At 44.7% G+C, this 26,031-nt stretch overlaps 1 protein-coding gene across 1 annotated transcript; it reads right to left on the bottom strand.

Moving 5' to 3' along the window:
- Positions 1-2,943: 2,943 nt before the first annotated feature.
- gdi2 (GDP dissociation inhibitor 2) lies at positions 2,944-25,668 on the bottom strand. Its single transcript, XM_083758128.1, has 10 exons — positions 25,503-25,668; positions 12,541-12,648; positions 11,361-11,460; positions 10,252-10,386; positions 8,281-8,479; positions 7,354-7,485; positions 5,721-5,820; positions 5,193-5,364; positions 4,045-4,244; positions 2,944-3,362 (listed from the first exon to the last, which is right to left on the bottom strand). Exons 1-10 carry the CDS (start codon positions 25,545-25,547, stop codon positions 3,213-3,215), a joined length of 1,341 nt encoding a protein of 446 aa, XP_083614254.1. The 5' UTR covers positions 25,548-25,668; the 3' UTR covers positions 2,944-3,212.
- Between the last annotated feature and the right edge of the window lie 363 nt (positions 25,669-26,031).

Raw genomic sequence — 26,031 nt, forward strand, 5'->3', positions numbered from 1 at the left:
TAACTCAATTTAAATACAATTTAATTAATACATGTATTAAAATCCCGTCCAAGTAATAGTTTTTGTATTGACTTGTGCTTTTGTTTGAAATGTACCCGTTCTTACATACTGTGAAATAAACACCTCAATCAATCGATTAATTGAATACACATGACAGGACCTTAACGGAAACAAGCCGTGGCCGGGCTCATCTGGGTTATGTTTTTAACATTTTTGTATAAATCTGGGCCTCCGTGCCTTTATTTAGCAAAGTATTCAATCAATCCAAGACTATCATTCTATATAGTCCAAAGTTCCAAAGTCATACAAATGTCTTTGAACAATAGATGCATAATGAACCAAATATTAATAATGATTAAACCATGGAATCATACTAGGCATGAATAATTAAAAACAAACAGATTCGGTTTTTCACTTTTTTTCTTATTTTTTTACTTTGCAGTACAGAAACCATTTGAGCCCAACATTTTCTTTTTATATATATATTGGGTTTTAATATATTTTATTAAACAGACATTACGGGGCCCTTAAACCATTTTGGGCTGGAACCCCTTTGTGTTTTAAACACGTTATAATTTAGCTATTGAAAAATAGCAGATCTACAAGCCAACTGAGTGGCACGCTACGAGCTTGTAGGTCTGCTTTTTTTATTTATCGTGAAAATATTTATATTTATTTCCTTCACAACCACACTACTTCCCTCAGCCTTCCTTCACAACCACACTGTTGGGAACCACCCAATGTTTGGAACTATAGCCCATAGCCACCCGCTTTGTCTCAATGGGATAGTTCCTAATGTTTGGAACTATAGCCCATAGGCACTCCGCTTTGTCTCAATGGGATAGTTCCTAATGTGTGGAACTATAGCCCATAGGCACCCGCTTTGTCTCAATGGGATAGTTCCTAATGTTTGGAACTATAGCCCATAGGCACCCCGCTTTGTCTCAATGGGATAGTTCCTAATGTTTGGAACTATAGCCCATAGCACCCCGCTTTGCGGCGAGATCAAAGCGTGCCGCCACTCTCTTACTATTCCACTCAGGGTTTAATTAACACAGTGTAGTTTGCATGGCGACCAGGGCTGACCCCATGGCTGGAGATGCTCAGACCCATGGCTGGAGATGATCAGACACCATAAGTGGTAAAAACATGGAGAAAAATAAAATCAACGAACCCCCTCCAATCATGAACCACTCAACCTTACAAATCACTATGGATCTACGCTGGTTAATAATTTAAAAGGTACCTAGTCTAGACACCTCGCCCTGGTCCTTTCAAACGTGAAGCGATATATATATTTTTACGCTTTCGTTGTCGCGCCACTCTGCAGCAGACCTGGAGGTCTGTGCCTCAGACTGGAGGGAGGTCTCTGACACAACAGTAGACCTGTCGTTGATCCAGGCAACAATTAACGCCTGTGTTCCTCACTTCTCGTTTACAAGGCCCTTTAGACTAGTTCTGTCCAACGCCCCAGCCAGTCGCTCTTCTGCTGAGAATATCTTCTCTCATGGGGGTCCTCATTGGCATACATTGTCAAATGGGGATCCACGCTGTAAATTAAAAAATCACACCCATGTGAACTGAGTGGTGCAACTCCTCTCTTTCTCCCCCCCTCCTCCTCCTCCTACTCTCTCTCTCTCATTAGCAGGCAACAGTACAGCACTATATCTCTCTCTGTTTCTGGCACAACAGCGCCCCTACTGGTACTAATAGTCATACTAGTGCTCATTAACACGGACATTGCTGTTCCTTGGAGTGGTTGTACCACTCAAAATATATGTCTGGTGGACATAATTCCATTTTCTACAACCAAACCAAAACATATATATAATAATACAGAAACGCTTCCCAGCCTGGAGAATATACACTTAAACCCATTTTGGGCCGGAACCCCTTTTGGTGTTTTAAGCATTAAGTTATACTTTAGCTGTTGAAAAATAGCAGATCTACAAGCTCATGGCACGGCAGCTACGCTACGAGCTTGTAGGTCTGCTATTCTTGAAAAATCGTGAAAATGTGGTGCAAATCTTTGAATATATATATTCTTTCAGAGCGAACGTTTTTAACTCAAATCTTTGCATCTGGGAGGGGTCCTTGGAACAACATTTTCAGACGCGGGTCGGCGGCCAATTCCATATAATTCTGGGGCTCCTTGACATGGAATATTGAGAACCACTGATATAGAAACAAATACATTTTAAAAATACATTTTTAAACCCTAAATGGGTTAAAACAACACAAAACAGCCGTGGTTCAGGTGAGTAGCGAAGTGGTTTAGTTTATTCATTTTTTTAATTTTTTTACTAAAGTCAGAGCCCTCGCGCACAGCAGTTGGAATGTTCCGTCCCGTGTGCCGCCAGGAGGGGGCGCTAGAGAGACGTCCTGGACCAGGGCTACCACTAGACAACCTCTTTAAGAAAAAGGCTTCTCTAGAAGCCGAAGCCCCGTTAAGGAAACACACCTCTGCTAATAACCGCACACACAACATTAATTAACGTAACGATACAAATGGGGAAAAGATTAAGCCAAAGCCAACGTTCTCCCTCTCACAAGAACAATACCTGTAGAAGAGACAAAAAATATATAGAACTCCATATCGCATCCCAAACACTTAGGTTGATTCTTTTTTCTTTTCATTTCATACATACATTTTTAATAAGTTTTGAACAAAAATTGTATTCACCGTCCAACCCCCCGTCCCCCCCCCCCACCCCAGCGCCCCCTCCCTCCCCCCACACTGAAAAGATCTGAGCGACTGGTTTTTGATTGATCTTTTCTTTTGTTTGTTTTTTAGATTTGGCATCTTTGGACTACGCCACCCTGCCAAAACAAGGTCCGTCGGATACAGAGAGAATGTAGAGGATTATTAGATCTTAACCATAATTCAGTGCAACACCTGTCTGACTGTTATGACTGAATGTGATTATATATTAATACCCCCCCCCCCCCCCCCCCGTTTGCTATCGAGCAACACTATCATTCTATATCATGTACTTTCCTGAAATGGGCAGAAAACGTATACTCGGATCCGCCCGGCCCATTGCCGTCGATTTTTTTTTTGTGTGTATTTTTTTTTCTATCTTGTTTTTTGTTTTTTTTGTTGGAACATTTCCGCGGCAGCGATACATCGGATCGGACATTCAGGAGTGCTGTGGACGCGCCGTGCGTCACGTCACGTCGCGTCAAAGACAACAACGACTCTCATATCGTCTTTAATCCGTGTCGCCGAAGATGTCGTTCTTCTTGCGCTCCATCTCGGCAAAGTCAAATTCGGAGCCGGTCATCCGTTTGTAGATGTCCTTGATGTCGTCGCAGGTGGTCTCGAAGTGAGTGGTGGCGTCGTACGTACGAGAGATGAAGATCTAGAGAGAGAGAGAGAGAGAGAGAGAGAGAGAGAGAACACGTTAAGACCCATTTGGACCTGACGTCGAAAAAAAATAAAAATCAATTTGTTTCTGTAAAACCTAATGTTTCTATATCAGTGGTTCTCAATATTTCATGTCAAGGTCCCCAAAAAATTATATGTAATATGCCGCCGACCCCCATCTGAAAATACGTTGTTCCAGGGGACCCCCCATAAGCAAAGATTTGAGTTAAAAACTGAAACTCTGAAAGAATATATATTCAAAGATTTGAGGCACATTTTCATGATTTTTCAAAAATAGCAGACCTACAAGCTCGTAGCGCAGCACTCGGTGCCGCGCTATAAACTTGTAGATCTGCTATTTTTCAAAAGATAAAGTATAACATAATGCTAGAAACACCAACAGGGGAGAACATGTGAGGGTACCTACCCTAGGGGACACGGGGAGAACATGTGAGGGTACCTACCCTAGGGGACACGGGGAGAACATGCGAGGGCACCTACCCTAGGGGACACGGGGAGAACATGCGAGGGTACCTACCCTAGGGGACACGGGGAGAACATGTGAGGGCACCTACCCTAGGGGACACGGGGAGAACATGTGAGGGTACCTACCCTAGGGGACACAGGGAGAACATACCCGCCTCGGGTATGGGCACTTTGCGCCACTAGGGCCATACCTGGCTGTCTGCGCCTGGGTCCGTGGGGGCGTACTGGTCGCTGATGCTGACGAACTTCTGCTCGACGGGCTCCAGCAGGTCGAGGGCCGGCTGGATCTCCGTCTCGGGGTCGTTGGTCTCCACCGTGGTCGAGATGATGGCGATGTACTTCCCCTGAGCCGCCACGTTGTGGGCGAACGAGATCATGCACACGTAGATGTCTGTAAGGACACACACACACACACATGACTACAATGCACCACTCAGTTCACACGGGTGTGATTTCTTTCTCACCGCGTTGCAAACTGCGCCGCAGACGCGCCCGTCTCTGCAGAGCCGTTTGCAAGACGTTGAGAGCTTGTAGATCTGTCTGTTTTTGCAGCACTGGTTTCAGGGTTCGTTCACGTTGTCAATAACAAAATAACCTAGATTACAGGCGGAGATGAAGTGAAGTTCAATTAGTGCATTGAATCAGCAGCAACAAGCTAACACCACCACCGCCGTTAGCTTAGCTTGTTGTTGTTGCTAACGATTTGTCACTCCCGTCTTTTTCCTTTTCTCTCTTTTTTGATTGTTCACCCCCGACTTCACGGGTCACGCATTGGGTTGTGACGAGACACGAGACAGCAGTGTGCATTCTGGTGTGACTGTATATTATTAAACTGCATGGGTCCGGACTCCGGAGCGCAAACAACACAGTACAGTAGGCAGTACAGTAGCCTCCCTGCTAGAGAGAGAGTGAGCGGACTAACTCCATATGAACATCTCACGTTTTAATGATCGCCGTGATAAATCGCCTAATAAAAAGAATAATCTGCGATTGGACTCGTAAAAACACGATTGACGATAGATTCGTATCGTCACCCGACCCTAGCTTGCGGTGGACCTGGTTCTGTTCTGGTTCTGGGGGACTCACCGTGCTTGCGGTGGACCTGGTTCTGTTCTGGTTCTGGGGGACTCACCGTGCTTGCGGTGTACCTGGTTCTGTTCTGGGGGACTCACCGTGCTTGCGGTGGACCTGGTTCTGTTCTGGGGGACTCACCGTGCTTGCGGTGGACCTGGTTCTGTTCTGGGGGACTCACCGTGCTTGCGGTGGACCTGGTTCTGTTCTGGTTCTGGGGGACTCACCATGCTTGCAGTGGACCTGGTTCTGGTTCTGGGGGACTCACCGTGCTTGCGGTTGACCTGGTTCTGGGGGATGATGATCTGACAGGAGTTGATGTCTTTGGTGTTCTTGATGGGGTGACTCATGACGCAGATTACCCGGATCACCTGCCCCACCTTGGTGGCGCACTCCATCATGTAGCTGGGGTCACAGATCAGCTGTTTACAGCGGGCGATCTGAGGAGGAGGAGGGGGAGGACGGGGCGAAGGTGTTAAAACACATTTAGACCTGAGGACGATTCTACAAATGGCTTCTAAATCCTGACAGTTTTCTAGAAAACCCCATGTCAGTGGTTCTCAAACTATTTCATGTCAAGGACTCCCAGAATTATTTGTATTTGGCCGCCGACCCCCATCTGAAAATATGTTGTTCCAGGGACCCCCCCCCCTCCAGAAGCAAAGATATGAGTTAAAAACGTTCACGTTCTGAAATAATATATATTCCAAGATTTGTGCCACACATTTTTCAAAAATAGCAGATCTACAAGATCGAGCTTGTAGATCTGCTATAGAGTAAAGTCTCATGTCCTCACCTCTCCCTCTGACTTGACTCCCACCACCTTGCCATCCTCGATGACGATCTCTTCGATAGGTTTGTTCAGCATGTAGGTTCCTCCGTAGATGGCACTTAATCTGAAACGATATAAAACAATAAGATGTAGGATCCTCCGTAGATGGCACTTAATCTGAAACGATATAAAACAATAAGATGTAGGATCCTCCGTAGATGGCACTTAATCTGAAACAATATAAAACAATAACATGTAGGATCCTCCGTAGATGACACTTAATTAAGCAATATTACACGAGAGGGTGTGGTTTAATGTGATTATTGCCACGACAGTGATGCGGTCAGGAACGAGACGAAGTCGAGTTCCCCAAGCATCACTGATTTTTTGTAATGACAGATGTAGTCACTACGACCACAAATGTCCCAAGAAACTAGCTAGCCTAGCCACCGAGTTTACTGCGCTCTGGGAGAACAGAGCAGCTGAATTCTTTGTTTTGATTAGGTGTGGAGTGGTGCTCGTTTTGAAACAATATAGAACAGGTTCCTCCGTAGAATTAATATGAAAGAACAATATGTAACTCTCTCTTGTAGCAAAAACATGAGCAACTAAAATGAACTGGACAGCCAACTCTAGTGCTGCAACCATTCTGGCTCAAATATAGAAGTGAGATCACACAGGTGTCTGAATCTAGAACTATACTCAAGAGTTTGGGTATTCCCTTTTTGTTAGTGTGTAGTAAGGCTGTCCCCAAACATTCAAGGTTCGAATGTTCGCTCGTTAGGGTTGGCACTCGAATCTTAATTAATGGGCTTGAACCATTCATTTTTTAAATATAATTTTTATTTTAAAAAAAAATATTTATTATTATTATATATATTTTTTTTTTATTAACTTGAGAATATATCTCAGCGAGAATGCGATATGAACATGTAAAAAAAAGTAAGTTTCTAGTGCATTCCTGTCAGAAGTTATGATTTTTTAAAGAATCTCCCCTTATTGTTCTGCTGTGCACATTCATTTGGTGATTGGAGACTGACCTCTCTCTCTCTCTCTCTCTCTCTCTACACACACACACGCCAGCATGATCGCTTTTCTTACTAGCAGCCATAATATATTAGCATATGCTCTCTAGCATGATAGCAAAAAGGAGTGAACTCTGATCATTGTTAAGCAAAACGGTCACGGAAGATCTGCTTTTTCCCTGTGCCCACTTCTTGTGAGTGTGGAAGAACACACTTTTGTTGCATTAGAGCAGGGTAAATATGAAGTTTTGCGCCACGGTCTTTATATACGGTCTTTATATTCCTCTTACATACCGGTAGGCTGTATGTTATTGTCGCAACAACACACGTTGTGTGTCTGAGTGAGGGGGCCTTCCAGAGCAAGGGGGCTTCTGACGGCGTCTCTTACTCGCTTCCCCTCTGTCAGAGGAGGAAGCGACGCGCAGCCGTCGGGAACCCCCCCCAAACCGACTGCTCCCCCGCCCTTCCGAAAACTGCTACTCAGACGCTCTGATCGAGACGGTTATTTTTTTAATTAATTAGAAACAAATGGTCCGAATGTTCACTCGAAAATTCCTGCCGAAGTTCGAGTCCTAAAATAAGGGCTAGGGTACAGCCTTAGTGTGTAGTGTGTGGTCTCCAGCGCTCCCTACCTGGCAAAGCCCTGAGGCAGCTCCCCCAGGCCGTACAGCGGGTACAGGTATGGACTCTTGCCGTATCTGGCCAGAGACTCGCTGTAAAGCTTTATCCTGTTCAACGCATCCAGGCAGGGAAGGTCCAGGTATCTGAACAACACAACGAGACCTGGTTAATGCATCCAGACAACAACAACCATCTTGCAACGGTCAACTTCTCTGCTACAGCTCCGTGGTAGCTGGTGATCTGCTCAAACACAAATATATAAACTTTATTACAGGCTCGTGGCCCACAAGGTAAGACAGTACATCACATATGTGCAACTGACTGCAACTGAGGTCCAAATTGTTCAGATTGGTGCAGACTGCAGGGAAGATCATAGGGGTAAGACAACTCCCCTCTCTGCAGTCTATTTATGAGCAAGCTACATTAAAACAGGCTCAAAACATTGTCAGTGATGTTACCCATGTTTTAAATGGCGAGTTTGTACGCCTGCCCTCTGGGAGAAGATACAAAGAACCAAAGTGGAAGTACATTAGATTAAAAAAATCGTTTGCATCAGCATCAACTAAGATGCTGAACGAGGCTCTGAAACAGCGGTAACTACGTGAGGCCAGATTATCCACATCATGTGTGCAATTGTGTAATATTGTGTCTTCCTCTGTAATGTATTTTTGTTGTCATTGATGTTTTATGTGTGGCTGTAGCTGGGGTGAAAGCCCAAGACAAATTTCCCTTGTGGACAATAAAGTTTACCTTGACCTTGATATAAATGAAAAAATACATAAAAATAATACAGTGCATTTACCCAGCCCCACAGGTTACTACTCTAGGCGAGGCACTCATGCCAATACTCTTAACTCGCTTGGTTAACAACTGTCCATCATGTTGGCTGGGGACCACCTGTGAGGGAGTGTCCCTATCCCCAGGTCAAACCAACGTACTCGTCTGTGCGGTACAGAGCCAGGGAGTGTCCCGTGAAGTCGATGACGTCCTGTCCCAGGTCAAACTTCTTGTAGACGTCCCTCATGGTGGTCTTGTGGGGGTCGACGCCCTCCAGGGTCTTGGGGTCATTCTCGTCGAAGTTGGTGGTGAACACCAGGAACTTCTTGAAGCGCCGCTTCTCGAACATGCCCATCAGACCTTCGAGGAGGAGACACAGGTGGTGGTCGTTAAGGAGACAGGTGGTGGTCGTTAAGGTATGCGTCGCGGCCGGTCGCGCATCATCGTACCAAAACACGGAAGACAGATGACCTTGGCCTCGAGTAGCCTAACACGCTGCTATATTAATATATCACATCATAACGTTATACAGTATCATTGTCAATGACCACGATGTCAATGTGAATTGTACTTCGAGCTAGCTATCAAAAGTATTAGACATGCCATGATGTTTTGCGCTGTATTGTATTGTATTGTCTTGTATGACTGGTGTATGTGATGACATGAAATACTTGTTTTTGATGATGTTTTTGAGACCCCAGGAGGAGTAGCTGCTGTCAGGTACAGTAAGCTAATGGGGCTCTAATAAATAAATCAAACCAAAACACATCATTGATCCGGGTGACGCACGGTTATAGATTCACTGTCGGGAAAACTTGGGGATTCCCTTCTCGCGCATACCAGTGGGACATGTCCCACGCAGCAGTGGTTGGGAACCTCTGGTCCTTGTAGGTGTGTGTATAAGACCTACCAGACCTTGTAGGTGTGTGTATAAGACCTACCGGTCCTTGTAGGTGTGTGTATAAGACCTACCGGTCCTTGTAGGTGTGTGTATAAGACCTAAAAGACCTTGTAGGTGTGTGTATAAGATCTACCAGACCTTGTAGGTGTGTGTATAAGACCTACCGGTCCTTGTAGGTGTGTGTATAAGACCTACCGGTCCTTGTAGGTGTGTGTATAAGACCTACCGGTTCTTGTAGGTGTGTGTATAAGATCTACCGGTCCTTGTAGGTGTGTGTATAAGACCTACCGGTCCTTGTAGGTGTGTATAAGATCTACCGGTCCTTACCGGTCCTTGTAGGTGTGTGTATAAGATCTACCAGACCTTGTAGATGTGTATAAGACCTACCAGACCTTGTAGGTGTGTGTATAACACCTACCGGTCCTTGTAGGTGTGTGTATAAGATCTACCGGTCCTTACCGGTCCTTGTAGGTGTGTGTATAAGATCTACCGGTCCTTACCGGTCCTTGTAGGTGTGTATATAAGACTTACCGGTCCTTGTAGGTGTGTGTATAAGACTTACCGGTCCTTGTAGGTGTGTGTATAAGACTTACCGGTCCTTGTAGGCGTGTGTATAAGATCTACCAGACCTTGTAGATGTGTATAAGACCTACCAGACCTTGTAGGTGTGTGTATAACACCTACCGGTCCTTGTAGGTGTGTGTATAAGATCTACCGGTCCTTACCGGTCCTTGTAGGTGTGTGTATAAGATCTACCGGTCCTTACCGGTCCTTGTAGGTGTGTATATAAGACTTACCGGTCCTTGTAGGTGTGTGTATAAGACTTACCGGTCCTTGTAGGTGTGTGTATAAGACTTACCGGTCCTTGTAGGTGTGTGTATAAGACTTACCGGTCCTTGTAGGTGTGTGTATAAGACTTACCGGTCCTTGTAGATGTGTGTATAAGACCTACCGGTCCTTGTAGATGTGTGTATAAGACCTACCGGTCCTTGTAGATGTGTGTATAAGACCTACCGGTCCTTGTAGGTGTGTGTATAAGACCTACCGGTCCTTGTAGGTGTGTGTATAAGACCTACCGGTCCTTGTAGATGTGTGTATAAGACCTACCGGTCCTTGTAGAGGTGTGTATAAGATCTACCGGTCCTTGTAGATGTGTGTATAAGACCTACCGGTCCTTGTAGAGGTGTGTATAAGATCTACCAGACCTTGTAGGTGTGTGTATAAGACCTACCGGACTGCAGGGCCTCTCCCTCGGTCGACGGGACCTTGTAGATGGCTCCCTTCTTGTAGACGTAGCTTCCCTCGATCACTTTGAAGTCCAGGTAGCGAGTCACCTGCGTGATGAGCAGCATGCGGACCAGCTGGCCTGAGGTGAGCAGGACCACAACACAAACCAGGTGAGCAGGACCACAACACAGACCAGGTGAGCAGGAACACAACACGGAACAGGTGAGCAGGACCACCACACATGGAGGTTCTATTAGTGTACTATGTGGTACCGTTGGCCATAAGAACTACAGTCATGGAGGTTCTGTGGTGATAAGAACTATAGTCATGGAGGTTCTGTGGTGATTAGTGTGTATGTGGTACCGTTGGCTATAAGAACTACAGTCATGGAGGTTCTATTAGTGTGTATGTGGTACCGTTGGCTATAAGAACTACAGTCATGGAGGTTCTATTAGTGTGTATGTGGTACCGTTGGCTATAAGAACTACAGTCATGGAGGTTCTATTAGTGTGTATGTGGTACCGTTGGCTATAAGAACTACAGTCATGGAGGTGCTATTGGTTTGTATGTGGTACCGTTGGCTATAAGAACTACAGTCATGTTGGTGCTATTGGTGTGTATGTGGTACCGTTGGCCATAAGAACTACAGTCATGGAGGTGCTATTGGTGTGTATGTGGTACCGTTGGCCATGAGAACTACAGCCATGGAGGTGCTATTGGTGTGTATGTGGTACCTTTGGCTATAAGAACTACAGTCATGGAGGTGCTATTAGTGTGTATGTGCCTATGTGGTACCGTTGGCTATAAGAACTACAGTCATTGAGGTTCTATTAGTGTGTATGTGATGCCGTTGGCTATAAGGACTACAGTCATGGAGGTGCTATTGGTGTGTATGTGGTACCGTTGGCTATAAGAACTACAGTCATGGAGGTGCCATTAGTGTGTATGTGGTACCGTTGGCTATAAGAACTACAGTCATGGAGGTGCTATTGGTGTGTATGTGGTACCGTTGGCCATAAGAACTACAGTCATGGAGGTGCTATTGGTGTGTATGTGGTACCGTTGGCTATAAGAACTACAGTCATGGAGGTGCTATTGGTGTGTATGTGGTACCGTTGGCCATCAGGAACTTGGGGATGAGGTCCACATTCCAGTCGCGGCCCTTCCCCATGGACTCAGGAGGACTGCCGGGGAGGTTGAAGCGCTTGAAGAGCTGGCGGGAGAGAGACGGGATGGTTGAGGAGAAAGACCATGTAGAGAGACGGGATGGTTGAGGAGAAAGACCATGTAGAGAGACGGGATGGTTGAGGAGAAAAGACCATGTAGAGAGACGGGATGGTTGAGGAGAAAGACCATGTAGAGAGACGGGATGGTTGAGGAGAAAGACCATGTAGAGAGACGGGATTGTTGAGGAGAAAGACCAGAGACGGGATGGTTGAGGAGAAAGACCAGAGACGGGATGGTTGAGGAGAAAGACCATGTAGAGAGACGGGATGGTTGAGGAGAAAGACCATGTAGAGAGACGGGATGGTTGAGGAGAAAAGACCATGTATTGTAGAGTATCACTTATCACTCGAATGCATTCGAAAAGGCAGGCTCGCCTGGAGCCTACGTGGCTGGTTAAGACTGATATGAGGTTATAGGGGACTTACGTGGCCGGTTAAGACTGATATGAGGTTAGGGGACTTACGTGGCCGGTTAAGAATGACGTTAGGGTAGGTACCCTCACAAAAAACATGCAGTAATCCTGGGCTCTAAACTGCCTCCCCCTGGCCAGCCGGGGAGCCTGATGGAGGGGAAAGGAACTGGTTGGAATAACGTGTTCCTTCCACGCGCTACGTCCAACCAGGGAAACTCCCCCCCCTATCAGGTGTAAAGGAGCATCTTGGACACTCAGGCATGAAGCAAGCATGCGTTCAAGTCCGTTGCTCTCCCCATGTCCCCCATATATGGGGACTAGGTTGGCGGAGGGTGTGTAGAGCCCAGGATCACATTAGATAATTGACACAGGGGTGAAAAATGGGTTGCAAAATCGTGGGATAAAAAAAAAAGAGTGTGTTTGAGACCCTGACACTGAGTCATTCTTTAAGCCTTTGTCAGGGCCTGTCTCAGAACGCATGCAGATGGCTCTCTGATAACAACACACATGCACAGTGTGCGCACACACAAAAAAAAAAAAAGAATGAGGTTAGGGTCAGATTTACTTCTCTGCGTTTCCCATGGCGAGCCTGCTGGCTCCGTTGCATTTGAGGGATAAGTGACCTACTGGCGATTATCGGTAGACTTTACTTACATCTTCCAGGGGTGTGATGGAGGCACTCTCAGCTCCGTAGTAGGAGTTCCGGTCCATGTGCAGAACCTTCTTCCCTCGGACAGACATGATCCCTGACAGAATGCATTCCTGTTGGGAGGAGAAAACACAACGGTCCTTAAGGTCCCTTCCACACCAAACAAGTCTTGTTCAGACTCGTCAAATAGCAGAAACTACTCAAATAGCAGATCTACAAGCTCGTATCGCTGCACCGAATGCTAGAGGTTCTTGACATGAAATAGTTTGAGCACCACCGATACGGAAACGTAGTTAGAAGACATTTTGCAGAATCTGGTCTCAGTCCTAAATGGGTTTAAACAGTCAGATTGCAACAGACTAGCATTTTGTAATCGGCACAAACCAGTTGGCAGACATTATTTTTGCCCATGCAAAGTAACCCTGGTTTGCAGTTTTGCCAGTTCTGCTTATTATAGACTTTAGGCTTTTTCTGTTTTCTCAATATTTCATGTCAACGACCCCAAAAATGATATGTACAGTAATTGGCCACCGACCCCACATCTGAAAATATGTTGTTCCAGGAACCCCTCAGAAGCAAAGATTTGAGTTAAAAACGTTCGCTGTGAAAGAATATATATATTCAAAGATTTGGGCGACATTTTCAGGATTTTTTCAAAAATAGCAGACCTACAAGCTCATAGCGCGGCACTCGGTGCCGCGCTATGAGCTTGTAGATCTGCTATTTTTCAATAGCTGAAGTATAACATAATGCTAACACCAAAAAGGGTTCCCGCCCCAGAATGAGCTAGACTGGACTGGGAGGAGTAGAGCTGTGGTCACCCTCTAAGAGAGAGAGAGAGAGAGTCACAGAGTTCATGTAGTCACAGAGTTCCACTCTGGCTCACATTTCTTCTTCCCGCTAGGGGAAGAATTCCAGGGAACAGGAACACACAAGGCCTCTTTATTTAACAACATTCTCTTCTAAAAAAGAGAATGTAGCTGCTACTGTGAACAGTGGCATGAATTAAAAAGCAGTCACATGACCACCGCTGAATCCTCTAAGGATGGGGCTGTGATGAGAGATGCGATGAGGACATGGAAAGAGTCTCCGACTAGGCTCTGGCTGTCACGTTTACACACATAAAAAGAAAAAGAGGAGAATTCCATGCTAGAAGGCTTTCTTACCTTTATTTGTAGTCGTTACGTCCCCGCCAAAGAGGTCCGGGTGTTATTTTGTGCAAAAGTGCATTGTTATTGGCCATTTCCACTAATACAAGCCCTCAATGGGGGTTGGGTTTTTGTGCTAATTCACTTATTTCCATCGAAATAAGTAGTAAAGTGTGCTGCTTGATTTTTGAGTGATGGGAAAAAAGCGAGTAGGGGAAATAGCCAATAATGCGCTTTTGCACAAGTAACACCTGGACCTCTTTGGTGGGGACGTAACAACTACAAATAACACCTGGACCTCTTTGGTGGGGACGTAACAACTACAAATAACACCTGGACCTCTTTGCTGGGGACGTAACAACTACAAATAACACCTGGACCTCTTTGGTGGGGACGTAACAACTACAAATAACACCTGGACCTCTTTGGTGGGGACGTAACAACTACAAATAAAAGGTAAGAAAGCCTTCTAGTATGGAATTCTCCTTTAAGATGACAATCTGTTTGACATTGTCAAACAAATAATCTCCATTAAGGATTTCATTGTGTTTCTTTGGCATTGTAAATTGGAGCATTATGAATGGAACTTACATTTCGGTTTGCCTTTCAGGCTTCGTGATAAGAAAGTGCACAGGGCACAAAATAACTGAAATATTAATATACCAAGAAATTTATGACATTTCTTTTAATTTCAACCTATAAAAAAAAAGAGGAAAGAAAGTGGAAAAGGCGGATCTACAAGCTTAGTTACAACGCGTCATGTAGATCAGCTATTTATGCTTTTTTTTAATGTATGGACAACTTTCCTCATGGAAACGAGTATGACAAATTAACTGCTGATTATGTAATGATTGACAGGCCCACTGTACCCCATTTCTCATAGAGATTAAAACACTTTATAGTTATATAATAATAAAACAACGGCCTCTGCATCCACGTGATGCACTACTGTACTACTGTACTGTACTAGTTATATAATAATAATTTCTTCTTCCGTTTTCTACATAACCACATTATAACCATATGAATTAAATGGGAGTTAAATGCTGCAATTTGTAAAAATGGAAATGGCATGGTTGAAGTGGGACTCATAAAATGTCCCTGGGACTCATTTCTAAAAGACCATCCCTGCATCCTGGGACTCATTTCTAAAAGAAATGCATCCCCACATTATTTTACAAAAATAAAAAAATGGCTGCAACTGAATGGTTGGAAAGTGGAAATGAAGAGTTTACATATAGTACACAGAGTACATGCATACATAAATATGTAAATCCCGCAAATCGTTACACAGTATCTCTATAGTCATGTGTTCAAGAGGGATCGGTCCGATATTTCATATTTCATCCTAATTGGCTAACATTGGCTTTCAAAGTTTGCAGGACTGGCCCATTTTGAACAAAAATGAGACCTGTGCCCCAACGTTATAGCGCCACCAGGAGGCCACAACCTGACCTGCCCTGGTGGAGACCTGTGCCCCGACATTATAGCGCCACCAGGAGGCCACAACCTGACCTGCCCTGGTGGAGACCTGTGCCCTGACGTTATAGCGCCACCAGGAGGCCACAACCTGACCTGCCCTGGTGGAGACCTGTGCCCTGACGTTATAGCGCCACCAGGAGGCCACAACCTGACCTGCCCTGGTGGAGACCTGTGCTCCGACATTATAGCGCCACCAGGAGGCCACAACCTGACCTGCCCTGGTGGAGACCTGTGCCCCGACGTTATAGCGCCACCAGGAGGCCACAACCTGACCTGCCCTGGTGGAGACCTGTGCCCCGACGTTATAGCGCCACCAGGAGGCCACAACCTGACCTGCCCTGGTGGAGACCTGTGCCCTGACGTTATAGCGCCACCAGGAGGCCACAACCTGACCTGCCCTGGTGGAGACCTGTGCCCCGACTTTATAGCGCCACCAGGAGGCCACAACCTGACCTGCCCTGGTGGAGACCTGTGCCCAGAGGGACAATTTTTTCTAGTTACAGCACTGTGGACGGACGGGGGAAACAGCCAAATGCACACAGACTGTGTGTGTGTGTGTGTGTGTGTGTGTGTGTGTGTGTGTGTGTGTGTGTGTGTGTGTGTGTGTGTGTGTGTGTGTGTGTGTGTGTGTGTGCGTGTGTGTCATGTGACCTGGTGGACTTTATTCAGGCGACGGACTCACTTCTTAACAAGGACTCTTACTCAGTCAGTCAGTCAGCCAGCCAGCCAGTCAGTCAGTCAGTCAGTCAGTCAGCCAGCCAGTCAGTCAGTCAGCCAGCCAGCTTTCTCAGCCAAAGGGTCTGTTTCATCCCCATCTCTCTCGCTCTCTTGAGATGAGAAGTTAGTCAATTGTGCAAAGCAAGCAAAATAATAAATAAATACCTGATTCCACTCCACTAACTAACTAATATAACTCACTCTAGGATACTTTGTGTGGTGCATTTTCATATCAAGGGCCCCAGAGCCCTGTCCTCCCCAGAGCCATAGCGTAACTCTGTCTATACTCTATTCAGTATTTTAGCCGTGACGTGAGCGCCCCCTCCAGAGATACTTCCAGGTCCTACTTTTGTGTCGCTTTTGTGTCCCCATAGAGTTATACTGACGCTCCGTCGGACTAAATCAACCACAAAAGTCTCATTTTACCGATTTACTGGCAAACAACAAAGCTGCTGCTCTCCCAAATCTTCCCCTTTCTCTCAGATCTGTGACCTCTCCCGGACGCTTCAGGACTTCCCTGTATTCACACCTCAAAACAACCTGTTCAACCTGTTCATGCTACTAACACTAGTGCCCGTACTGCGGTTTACTTCTGACCCCTGTTTCAAGTCACTGTACTGTACTGTACTCAATATGCTTGTCCAGAAAGAGTTGGGGGGAGTGGGTGGGAGAGGATGAGCAAGCTAACTGTACATGTCTGTATTGTCTATTGTGCACTGTCTATTTGTGTAACTGCACTGTACTGTATGTAATGTTTTTCCCTGTGTACGGGACCCCCTCTAAAATGAGATGGTGCATCTCAAGGGGCTATCCTTTCAATAAAAGTCTGACCAAATTCTGGCATTAGTCGGGTCGCAACAGCTCCACCAGAGTGCTCCAGACTTCCCTCTCCATACAGAACATTAATAATTCTACTCGAGTTGGAAGCATCAAGACCCATTTTAACCCTCAATGGCTTCCTTTCTGTCATTGTAAAAAGATTCACGCGTTTGGATATTCTATTTACAATGAGATGCGGACGGGAGCTGGTGCCACACTGCCACTTGGACCCGGACGTAACGTAGCACTACAAAATGATGTCGGACTTAAATACTGAATAGCTCTGGTCCGACTCCTCACCAACTAATCATTCATGACAACAAGACAATCTTGTGTAAAGTCTAGAATACAATGGAAAAAAATCCAGAACAAGCACAAAAACATAAATCTTCACAAAAATTTAAATGGAACCACACTTTGCACACTTAGTTACAGACCCATAAGGGTCCTAACTATCATTTAGCTGGGGACCCCTGGAACTCCCTCAAGGACCCCTAGGGGTCCCCGGACCCCACTTTGGGAACCACTGCTATATATATATATATATATATATATATATATATACATATACAAGATAGCGTTGCAGTCCCGCCCCCTTTCATGACAATAAACACAATGTTTTGGGCCGATCAACTAATTAGAAAGATTTGGCTTTGTCCGAGGCTTAATCCCTAACCACACCAAAGGTCAAAGGTCACAGTGCAAAGCCCTAACCACACCAAAGGTCACAGTGCAAAGCCCTAACCTCACCAAAGGTCAAAGGTCACAGTGTAAAGCCATAACCACAAGGGTCGAGACGGTTTCAGCGTCAACTCCTTGCAACCGTTTGGACCCAAGGAGTTGGACAGTTACCCTTTAGTGTGGTTATAGGGCATGCTGTAAATGATGTACTCTGTAAACGCAGTGCTCTCTGTAAAATGCTGTACAAATAAAATGTGGCGAGTCACCATGAGCCCCTCTTGAGTGACAGGCGTCACTCAGGTGTCAGGCTACCCTCCTGTCTATATAAATAAATAAATATAGGCTCTGCCAATCCAGGCCTCGTCATCACAACCTCAGCCCTATAGTCGCTGACATGGAGGGAGGGAGAGACAGAGATACAGTCTCTCCCTTTGAATATTCTTTCAGAGCCAAAGTTTTTAACTCAAATCTTTGCTTCTCGGGGGGGTCCCTGGAACAAGATATTTGTAGATGGGGGTCGGCGGCCAATTACATACTGTATAATCTTGGGGGTCCTGGACATGAACATGTTTGAGAACCACTGACATAGAAACATGAGGTTTTTTCAGAAAACTGTCTGCATTTAGAAGGCATTTGTAGAATCGTCCTCAGGTCTAAATGGGTTATAAGTTCAAAATGAAAGGGTAAGTTGGGTATCATGCTGGCTTAGAGGCTGTCATTATATGACCCTCACTGACATTTTACACAACCAACGTTTTGAACAGCTCTCTGAACAGCTCTCTGCTGGTAGCAACTCACAACCAACGGTTTGAACAGCTCTCTGCTAGAACAACTAACGGTTTGAACAGCTCTCTGCTAGAACAACCAACGGTTTGAACAGCTCTCTGCTAGTAGCAACTCACAACTAACGGTTTGAACAGCTCTCTGCTAGTAGCAACTCACAACTAACGGTTTGAACAGCTCTCTGCTGGTAGCAACTCACAACCAACGGTTTGAACAGCTCTCTGCTGGTAGCAACTCACAACCAACGGTTTGAACAGCTCTCAGCTGGTAGCAACTCACAACCAACGGTTTGAACAGCTCTCTGCTGGTAGCAACTCACAACCAACGGTTTGAACAGCTCTCTGCTGGTAGCAACTCACAACCAACGTTTTGAACAGCTCTCTGAACAGCTCTCTGCTGGTAGCAACTCACAACCAACGGTTTGAACAGCTCTCTGCTGGTAGCAACTCACAACCAACGGTTTGAACAGCTCTCTGCTAGCAGCCACTCACAACCAACGGTTTGAACAGCTCTCTGCTAGTAGCAACTCACAACCAACGGTTTGAACAGCTCTCTGAACAGCTCTCTGCTGGTAGCAACTCACAACCAACGGTTTGAACAGCTCTCTGCTGGAACAACCAACGGTTTGAACAGCTCTCTGAACAGCTCTCTGCTGGTAGCAACTCACAACCAACAGTTTGAACAGCTCTCTGCTGGTAGCAACTCACAACCAACGGTTTGAACAGCTCTCTGCTAGCAGCCACTCACAACCAACGGTTTGAACAGCTCTCTGCTAGTAGCAACTCACAACCAACGGTTTGAACAGCTCTCTGAACAGCTCTCTGCTGGTAGCAACTCACAACCAACGGTTTGAACAGCTCTCTGCTGGAACAACCAACGGTTTGAACAGCTCTCTGAACAGCTTTCTGCTAGTAGCAACTCACAACCAACGGTTTGAACAGCTCTCTGCTGGTAGCAACTCACAACCAACGGTTTGAACAGCTCTCTGAACAGCTCTCTGCTGGTAGCAACTCACAACCAACGGTTTGAATAGCTCTCTGCTGGAACAACCAACGGTTTGAACAGCTCTCTGCTAGTAGCAACTCACAACCAACGGTTTGAACAGCTCTCTGCTGGTAGCAACTCACAACCAACGGTTTGAACAGCTCTCTGCTGGTAGCAACTCACAACCAACGGTTTGAACAGCTCTCTGCTAGTAGCAACTCACAACCAACGGTTTGAACAGCTCTCTGCTGGTAGCAACTCACAACCAACGGTTTGAACAGCTCTCTGCTAGCAGCAACTCTCAACCAACGGTTTGAACAGCTCTCTGCTAGCAGCAACTCGTTCGTCTGAACGCTCGCTTCCTTCCCAGACACCCGAATAAACTTTTTCCCCAACTTTGACACCTGTGTCCCTGAGTCTGTCCCTGTGTCCCTGGGTCTGTCCCTAACACACACACACAGACAGACACACACAGGCCAGGGAGGAGGGATGGTACAGTACAGCACAGCACAGCACAGCACAGCACAAAGTCAATGTCGCCATACATTTTTCGATGCAGTTACTATGTCGTTACACCCCTGGTTGGCAGCGTTCAACATCAAAAAGAGAAGTTCTGCTTGAATGACGGGTCTCCCTTCATGGATTTATTACAGGGAACCATGAATTCTATCTCACAACCACCATCATCATATTGTGGCAGATTTATTACATTCATATTTATTGGCAGAACCGTGCAACATTTAAATGGGCAGTGTCGTCCTTAATCCATTCTGGGCAGGAACCCCTTTTGGTTTTATGTTATACTTTAGCTATTGAAAAATAGCAGATCTGCAAGCTCGTACGAGCTTGCAGATCTGCTATTCTTGAAAAATCAGACCCGCCTGAAGTGAGTGGTGGTGCAACAGTAACACTTGGTGGTGATAATATGCTATTTCCATGCTCAGACAGAGACAGACACACACACACAGGTGTCTATAGGAGTGGTTGCACCCCTCAAAAATAGTGAAAATGTGTTGCAAATCTTTGAAAATATGTCACAGCAAACGTTTTTTAATCTCAAATCTTTGCTTGGGGGGAGGGGTCCCTGGAACAACATATTGACATATAACCACTGACACATAACCACTGAGATATAAACATGGGGTTTGCCGTTTTTCAGAAAACTGTCATGATTTAGAAGACATTTGTAGAATCTGGTTTCAGGTCTATAAGTAGACTTAAGTAGAGTTTGTTTGGTGAGAGTTGCGGTGTGACGCACGCCGTTACTCATGATGTGTGAGATTAGCTTTACACTTTCACAGCACAGTAACAGTCAACGTTTTGTGTTTTACAATACTATTAATGTTTTGTGGTTTTTTCACTTCCTCAATGTGTCATGAATGGATCTGTGTCGCGACTACACCCACCATTGAGCCAACGAGAAAAAAAAACATGTTTCTATGTCAGTCGTTCTCAAACATATTCATGTCAAGGACCCCAAATATATCTATGACATTGGCCACCGAAAATATCTGAAAATATGTTATTCCAGGGACCCTTCCAGTAGCAAAGATTTTAGTTAAAAACTCGCTCTGAAAGAATATATATATATATATATATATTCAATGAGTTCAGGCACATTTTCACGATTTTTCAAAAATAGCAGACCTACAAGCTTGTAGATCTGCTATTTGTCAATAGCTAAAGTATAACGTAATGCTTAAAACACTAAAGGAGTTTCCGCCTACAATGGTTTAATCCAGAGCCACTTACACTACAGTAAGCAACAACACCAAATGCATAGAAAGTAATCTAGGATCATAAAGAAAGAACCAAACCAAAACAATGTTATTGAACAACACTTCATGTCTGTGTGTTGGTACCAACAAACCTCTTAACACCATTGGACCTTCAAACTGTCTGCTAAAGCAGTTAACTCCACCACCTCTCCCCCTCTCAAACTGTCTGCTATAAAGCAGCTAACTCCACCACCTCTCCCCCTCTCAAACTATCTGCTATAAAGCAGCTTTTCTGAAAAGGTTTTCCTGAAAATAATTAATTTCCTGAACAAATTGGGTGGTATGATGAAAATGTAAAAAAAGACTAAGAACTAAGAACCAAATCAAAATGTGCTGTCTACATCAACAGTGCTGTAAATCTGCATCTGAGACCAAAACAGCCTCATTCTGAACATGACCACAACTAACAGCATCTTTCTGAACATGACTACAACTAACAGCATCCTTCTGAACATGACTACAACAGCATCATTCTGAACATGACTACAACTAACAGCATCCTTCTGAACATGACTACAACTAACAGCATCCTTCTGAACATGACTACAACTAACAGCATCCTTCTGAACATGACTACAAGTAACAGCATCCTTCTGAACATGACTTCAACTAACAGCGTCATTCTGAACATGACTACAACTAACAGCGTCATTCTGAACATGACTACAACTAACAGCATCCTTCTGAACATGACTACAACTAACAGCATCCTTCTGCACAGGACTACAACTAACAGCATCCTTCTGAACATGACTACAAGTAACAGCATCCTTCTGAACAGGACTACAACTAACAGCGTCATTCTGAACATGACTACAACGGACAGTGCTGTAAAGCTCAGCATCCTGGCGTCTTGCTGACGAGACACGAGTGATCCTGACCGTCACATCCTGATAGGATGACCCCAACAGGACCAAACAACACCCTGTGGACCAGCAGTAGGCAACAGGCGGCCCAAAACCGGCCAAAACCAGCCCCCAGAAATAATATCTGGACTCTGAGATAATTTAGAGAATAATGATTCAGGTTTTTTTTTTAATATATACACAATATCAGAGCGACAGTCTGGCCTATATGTCAGGATAGAGAAACTATCCACACCTAAAGAATGTTTATTATATTTATCGACATCAACTGATACTCCATGTTGAGAATGACAGAGCAGGGAGAGCATGATGGGGGTGAAAAAGAACCGTCTGAATGTTATTTAAACTGACATATTATTCCTCTAATTTGGTCTTTTAAACGTCCCCGCTCCCCCAATATAAAGTCATGGGGAGGTATTGGGCCGGGGACAAACTCGGTGGACTACTCCTGCTATAGATATAGAAGACAGAGACACTGGCGAAGACAAATGACCAAAATACTGTCTGGCGCAGGTGTTGTTTTTGGCAGCAATTTTTTATTTTAGTTTTAACTTTAGTCAGTCTTTTGAATAGTTTTCCTTTGGTTTTAGTCACCTGGAATGTCTTAGTATTAGTCTAGTTTTAGTCGACTAAATATCATAAGATTTTAGTCTTTTAGTCTGTTTTTACACTTGCTGAAATTAGCCAATCTACAAGCTCACAACGCGTCACAGCATGCAAAGTGTAAAATGACTTATACTGGATCTCTTGTCCACTAGTCCCTTCCTAACATGTTAGTCTAGTTTTTATTTGTTGACGAAATTGTCAGTATATTTAGTCATCATAGCTTAGTTTCCATTTAGTTTTCGTCAGTGAAAAAAAGTAGTCGATGAACATTTTTCCTCTTACGTTTTAGTCGACTGAACTCATAAAACGTAGATATTCAGGAAATCCTCCTAATGGAACATTATCAGTCATGCCATTGATTGAAAGGCTGAAATAACACTGATCATCATAAACAATCTCTACATGCAAACGCAATTAGTGCTGCACAATGAATTAAAAAATAAGATTGCTATATAGATTCACAACTCATTTTGTGAAGAATCGTGAAGAACGTTGCCGCACTAGTTGGCTGTCCAGTTCATTTTAGTTACTCTTACGTTTTTGCTACAACAGAGAGATTTTAAACCCATTTTGGGCGGGAACCCCTTTTGGTGTTTTAAGCATTCTCTTTTACTTTAGCTATTGAAAAATAACAGATCTACAAGCTGATAACGCGGTACCGAGTGCCGCGCTACGAGCTTGTAGGTCTGCCATTTTTGAAAAATCATGAAAATGTGGTCGCAAATCTTTGAATATATATTCTTTCAGAGTGAACATTTTAACTCAAATCTTTGCTTCTCGGGAGGTCTCTGGAAAAACATATTTTCAGATGTAATGTTCAGCAACTACACTAAAGACAATATATATTTTCATGGAAAGGAACGCAAATTAGAACCCAGATTCACATTTTGAGCGCTACACATGCAATGGATTGAAGGCTTTGACAAGCACTAACTGTACAGTACAACATGGGAGGGGTGGAGGGGGGGGTTGTCCATGGGTTTTACAGGCATTGATCACGAGTTTCCCCCATGTCAGCCTTCAACAGGAACCCTGGAAGAGACTCGACTCCAGGGGTCAAGAGGCTGATCATGAATTCATGCTGGATTGCTAACAAAGTCATTTACGGCCGGCCGGGCGGGCATTTGGTGGAAAATAAAAGTATGTGCAGGTGCCAATGCATGGGGGGCCAGTTATTGAACCAGCTCACACAAGTTCAAAGCCTAGTTATTATCTCTCAAATGGCTCGACTTGTGACATTTAACCCAATAACTAGGATCACTTGTAAGTTACACATGATATAACAAGTTTACCCCCCACCCACCCCTCACTGTATATGTTTCTTTTCCCTTTTTACCTGTATGATGAGTTCCTGTTTTGACTATAGGCTAGTTGTGTATATTCGTACGTCTCTAATTGTTTTGATGAATTGAAAATGGTGTGCCCTATTGTGAACAAGTGTAATGCTTTATGGTGTAGTCCACTCACAGTTAACAGTTTGAGTATTGAGTTGTACTTGAAATGTGATGTGTTCCATGGAGGCATGCACAAAGTCCACCCACCCATCATGGTCGTCTATAAGTTCAGTCACTTCATATAAAAATCTGTTTCACTTCATCTATTCTCAGTCATTGTATGACGGGGTGACGGCGGTGCTTAATAATGTCACAATGTTTTGATGAATTGAACAAGGTGGACCCTCTTGTAAACAAGTGTAATGCTTTATTGGGTCGTCCACTCACAGTTAACAGTCTTTGTATTGAGTTGTGCTTGAAATGTACTGTAATTCTGCAAACTGTTAATACATATTTCAATCAATCAAACCAATACAAAGAAAAGGGGGTAAAAAGGCCTAAAAAGGCCGATCTACAAGCTCAACAGCACGGTGCGGTGCGGCTCGTCGCCGGCTTGCAGATCGGCTTTTTCTGTTTTGACAGCTCTACAGAGCCGACACCCTCACATTATAAACCACTAGCATAGCAGAGCCTCTTCTTCCTTATTCAGCCGACACTTAGCTTCGATGCTATACTGCTGTTAGCATGCTAACTGCAGGAAGGAAGCAGCCTGTTGAATCAACACTATAGGGTTAGCAGCCATGCCAATTATTATAATGGGCGCATTATCATCAACAAAACAAACAAACATTCCCCTGACAGACACAGTTCACAAACTAAACCTCAACATGACAGTGTCGACATACATGTTGACACTTTAGCTTAGCATTTAGCATCGTAAGACTTGTTGAAACGGTGACACGTCTTCTTTAGCAGCACTAGGGCTCATTAGCTGTAAGTAGGCTAATCATTAGCTCCTTATATTAGCAGTATAGTGACGCCCAACAGCGTGTAATTAACTATTATACTTATAAAACTCCTTCTATGGAGACCAAAACAAAACACACAAAACCAAACGGTTGTTGTTTTGCGGCCAAAAACGTGAAGATTTTTCCCCCCAGTGGGAGGAGAGGCTGTTTCTATTAGCTCCCTTTAGCCCTGCTGTCTGTCTGGCGCCGCCATGACAGTCACGGAGCCACCTCGCCCCGTTTCAACGCGCCTCGACACATTCACACCGATAACGTCCACATAAACCCGTCATGTGTCGAATATAAACGTCTCCCCTCCACAGCCACGGATGTTAGGATCCTCTACGGGTGGGTTGTAGAACGCGGGCATTCCGCGGTGTTTAACAAAAAAGCGTTTTTATCGGATCGGTGGCCATTTCCCCTCAGCGTGATGCCGTGATCCACCTACGCGACCCTATCGGCCGGGAGGTGTATTGCACTCCGATTACATTATAACTCTGGAGGGAAAATGTCCACCGATGTGATAAAAATCCATTTTTAATCAAACAACACAGAACGCTTGGGTTCTAATACCCACCCGGGGAGGACCCCAACATCCGTTGCATTAGAAAGATGAACCTTTATTGTGGAAGCAAACGTGCCCCAAAGCGGGTGAAGTCGCGCCATGACCAGCGTTCATGCAGTGAACCTGTGCACCATAAGCTCCCCTGCCTGACTGAAGTTAGCTAAGATGTGGCGCTGATCAATAGGCCCAGTTTTTTAGACCCAAACCGCTTTTCTTATAATTTAAATTAAATTAAAAAGCCTCCATCCTGTCCTCACCGTCAGCCCGGTGCCCAGCACGATCACGTCGTATTCTTCATTCATTTTATTTCCCCCTCCGGAACGGCTGTCGGCTCTTCTTTAACGTGAATGTCCGGCCGGTGCTGTCTGTCTGTGGTGAGTGTGTGTGTGAGTGGTCCTCTGGAGAAAATGGAGATCTTCTGACTGAGTCTGACTGACTGGAGAGAGAGAGAGAGAGAGAGAGAGAGACAGACAGACAGACAGAGAGACAGAGAGAGAGAGGCTGTGGTTCAATGTCAAGCTGCCTCTCTCTCTCATAATGGGAGGAGCTGTATTATATTAACACACACAGTGCCTGGCGAAACAGAGCTCAAGTTCACGATTTTAAAGCAATTAGAAATACGATATTGAAGGGTAACTGCGTTTTATTCAACCACATAGCTCAAGTTCATGATTTTAATTAGAAATACTAAATATTAACTGCATTTTATTCAACCACATAGCTCAAGTTCACGATTTTAAGACATTAGAAAATACAATTACCCCTTTTTCATTTAACTGTGTAATA

This window comes from Protomyctophum parallelum, assembly GCF_964188405.1.
Source record: "Protomyctophum parallelum genome assembly, chromosome: 22".
Lineage (NCBI taxonomy): Eukaryota > Metazoa > Chordata > Actinopteri > Myctophiformes > Myctophidae > Protomyctophum > Protomyctophum parallelum.